This window comes from Spinacia oleracea, chromosome 6, assembly GCF_020520425.1.
Source record: "Spinacia oleracea cultivar Varoflay chromosome 6, BTI_SOV_V1, whole genome shotgun sequence".
Classification (NCBI taxonomy): Eukaryota; Viridiplantae; Streptophyta; class Magnoliopsida; order Caryophyllales; family Amaranthaceae; genus Spinacia; species Spinacia oleracea.
In genome coordinates this window covers 87,430,673-87,433,949 of record NC_079492.1, presented here as the reverse complement: position 1 = coordinate 87,433,949, position 3,277 = coordinate 87,430,673, and the positions used below count along the sequence as shown (strand labels likewise).

At 41.4% G+C, this 3,277-nt stretch overlaps 1 protein-coding gene across 1 annotated transcript; it reads right to left on the bottom strand.

The window, feature by feature from the left end:
• Positions 1-2,101: 2,101 nt before the first annotated feature.
• On the bottom strand, positions 2,102-3,025 carry LOC130463336 (uncharacterized). Its single transcript, XM_056832432.1, has one exon. The coding sequence runs from the start codon at positions 3,023-3,025 to the stop codon at positions 2,102-2,104; it is 924 nt and encodes a 307-aa protein (XP_056688410.1).
• Between the last annotated feature and the right edge of the window lie 252 nt (positions 3,026-3,277).

Sequence of the window (3,277 nt, the reverse complement as noted above, 5' to 3'; positions counted from 1 at the left end):
TGCCCTGGCAAACATGAGAAGGTCATCAGCAAACATCATGTGGGTAATCTTCAATTTCTTACATCTTGGATGATAGTTAAATTCCTTTTGTGAACTCATGGCAGCCAAACATCTTGACAAATACTCCATACCCAGAGCAAAGAGATAGGGTGACATTGGATCCCCTTGCCTCAATCCCTTTTTTGCAGGAATAGGAAGGGTAGGAAATCCATTGACAAGAATAGAGTAGGAGACAGTTCCCAAACATTCCATCACCCACCTAATAAACATGTCAGGGAATCCTAATTCATGCATCATTGACTTCAGGAAGGGCCATTCCAAAGAGTCATAAGCCTTCTTGAGGTCAACTTTTATCATACACCTAGGGGAGATGTATTTCCTTGAATAACATTTCACCAGCTCAGAAGCCAGTAGGATATTATCAGCAATATTCCTACCAGGAATGAAGCCAGCCTGAGAATCATTCACCACTTCACCAATTATTGACTGCATTCTGTGAGTTAAGATTTTTGAAATCAACTTGTAAACAATGGAGCAACATGCTATAGGCCTGAAGTCTTTAATACTGGTAGCATTGTGAATTTTTGGGATTAGAGTAACAGCAGTGTTGTTTGTTTGTTTCAGAAGTTTCCCTGTAGAGAAGAAATCCTGAACAGCCACATAAATGTCATCTTTAATGATGCTCCAAGCTTCTTTGAAAAAGAAACTGTTAAACCCATCTAAACCAGGAGCTTTATTGTTGTCAATCCCTTTCAGTGCCATATCAATCTCAGCAGTTGAAACAGGAAGAACTAAAGATTGAGCTGAAGCTGCAGAAAGTTGTTTACCTTGTCTCACAACTGTAACATCAATACCCTCCAAAGTGTCTGCAGCAGAACCAATAAGACCATGATAGAAAGCTTTGATCTCATCTTTAATCTCTGCAGCAGTGGTAAGCTTCCTCCCATTAGCATCATAAATAACATCAATACTGTTCCTGGCATATCTCTCCTTTACTGCTGTGAAGAAGAACTTTGTATTTGAATCACCAGTTTTCAACCACTGGATTCTTGATTTTTGTTTGAGAGCTCCTTCATGAATACTCAGAAACTTTTTAAGCTTACCAGTGCACTCTTTTTCAGTCAGTTGAAGGTCAATATCACTAGGAGAAGCAGCTAACTGAGATTGAGTGTCATCCAGCTCCCTCCTAATACCATCAATTCTCTCCTCCAGCCTAGCAAATTCTTTCCTATGCAAAGTTTTCAGACCCTGCTTGATGACTTTCAATTTGTGCCACACTTGAAACATAGGAGTTCCATTTACAACAGATCCCCACCCTTCTTGCACAATCTGATGGAACTTAGGGTGCTCAGCCATGTAATTGAAGAACTTAAATGGTCTACTTCCCCTCTGTCTCACCACTTTACAATCCAGCAGAAGAGGGGAGTGATCTGATAAACCTGGGTTCAAATAGTCTACACATACTTCTGGATAACTAGTATGCCAGTTTCCACACCCAAAGGCCCAATCAATTCTGGAATGAATTCTCAAATCACCTTGCCCTTTATTGTTCCAGGAGAAGAAATTTCCACAACTCTTGAGCTCTATCAGCCCTGTTGCATCAATACAAGCATCAAAATCTCTTGTTTTTGTATCAGAAACTTGGCTACCATTGATTCTATCACCTGCATGCAGCACTGAATTGAAGTCACCCATGACAAACCAAGGGTATATCACCCTTGGTCCAATTTGAGTCAAGGTGGTCCAAAGAGGTCTCCTATGATCAATTGTATGCAAGCCATACACAGCAGTGAACTGAGCAGTAAAATTCCCATCCTTTGCAGCTAAATCACCATGAATAACTTGGTCAGTTTTAAGCCCATAGTAAAGGTAACCTCACTATGCCTCCACCCAATCCAGATTCTACCCTTAGGAGAATAGGAATAATTCATTTCCCACTTCCAGCAACTACCTAGCTTATTCTGAATCTTGCTAGCTTTATTTTCCTTCACTCTAGTTTCTAACAGAGCAATAACACTGATCTTATTGGTTTCCAGCAATCTTCTAACCTCCACCACTTTATTAGGATCATTCAGACCCCTAACATTCCAAGTGCAAACAATCATGGTGGATACCTATCTCCTTCCTCAACCTCTGCATCCTCACCCTCCTCCTCTATAGAAAATCCCTCCACTACATCAACCACTTTTGGAACCTGAGCCAATCCCAAAGGATGATCATAGTGTTTAGACTCTCTCCTTCTCCTGGATACTACTCTCCATCCATCATCTTGAACATCACTCACTTGTGCCTGGTTCAAAGGGGTAGTAGCAATCAAACTTGGAATGATTTCTTCAGGAACAGCAGGTTCAGGTACAGAAACAGCAGCATTCACCACCTTCTTTGGTTTCCAGACCTTAGTCACCTTTTTCTGCACTGGTTGAACATGAGTAGCAGGTTGATATCTTGTTTGACCCTTTTTAACTGAACAATCATGCCCAATTATTTGACATTCCTTACAAAAAGGTGGGAGCCATTCATACTCCACTTTCTGATTGAAGGTTCTACCACAAGAGTCCTGTATTTGAACAACCTTGGTGACAGTTTTAGTAACATCAACTTCAATTAAGAGCCTAGCAAAAGAAATCCTCAATTTCTTAGAGGTACACTCATCAGCAAATAAAGGAACCCCAACAAGGCTCCCAATCCTACTGAGAGAATCCATGCCCCAACAACACAGAGGTAGGTTAGGGAGCTTCACCCACACAGGAATTACCCTGAGAATTTCCTCTTGGAAATTAAAATCTGATGACCATGGCTTAGTGATCATAGGCCTACCAAAGAAAGTGTGAGGTCCAGCAACCAGTACCTCATCTCTATCCCTTTTTGAGCAGAATTTAACCACAAAATAGCCCTCATCATGTAGAAACACATTAGGCTTACCAACATGACCCCATTCCTTATCAATATACCTAATTACTGCCCCAATGGAGGGTTTATCACCAACAACATACATGATCAAAGCACAATCCCAAATAGCAGCCATTTTACTCATATCAACCTTGTCAAGCATAGCAACAGGAGTACCTTCCAAAATTGTGGGAGCAATAAAGGAGAGGGAGTTACCTTTGCCAGTGAGTTGCGGTCCTCGAAATAAGTTCACCCAAGATGATTTTGGGTCAACCCTGGTGTGCTGCTATTCTAATGGAGGTCTAGTGCCTTGGTCTCCAAGTTCTCCAGAGGTACCACCATGCTCTGTTTCAGAGGAATCAAGATCCCCTTTGCTTGCCAGGGTTTC

What these genes read in the sequence shown, in the direction of transcription:
- LOC130463336 (XM_056832432.1), bottom strand. Translation starts at nt 3,025, where the DNA reads ATGGCTGCTATTTGGGATTGTGCTTTGATCATGTATGTTGTTGGTGAT.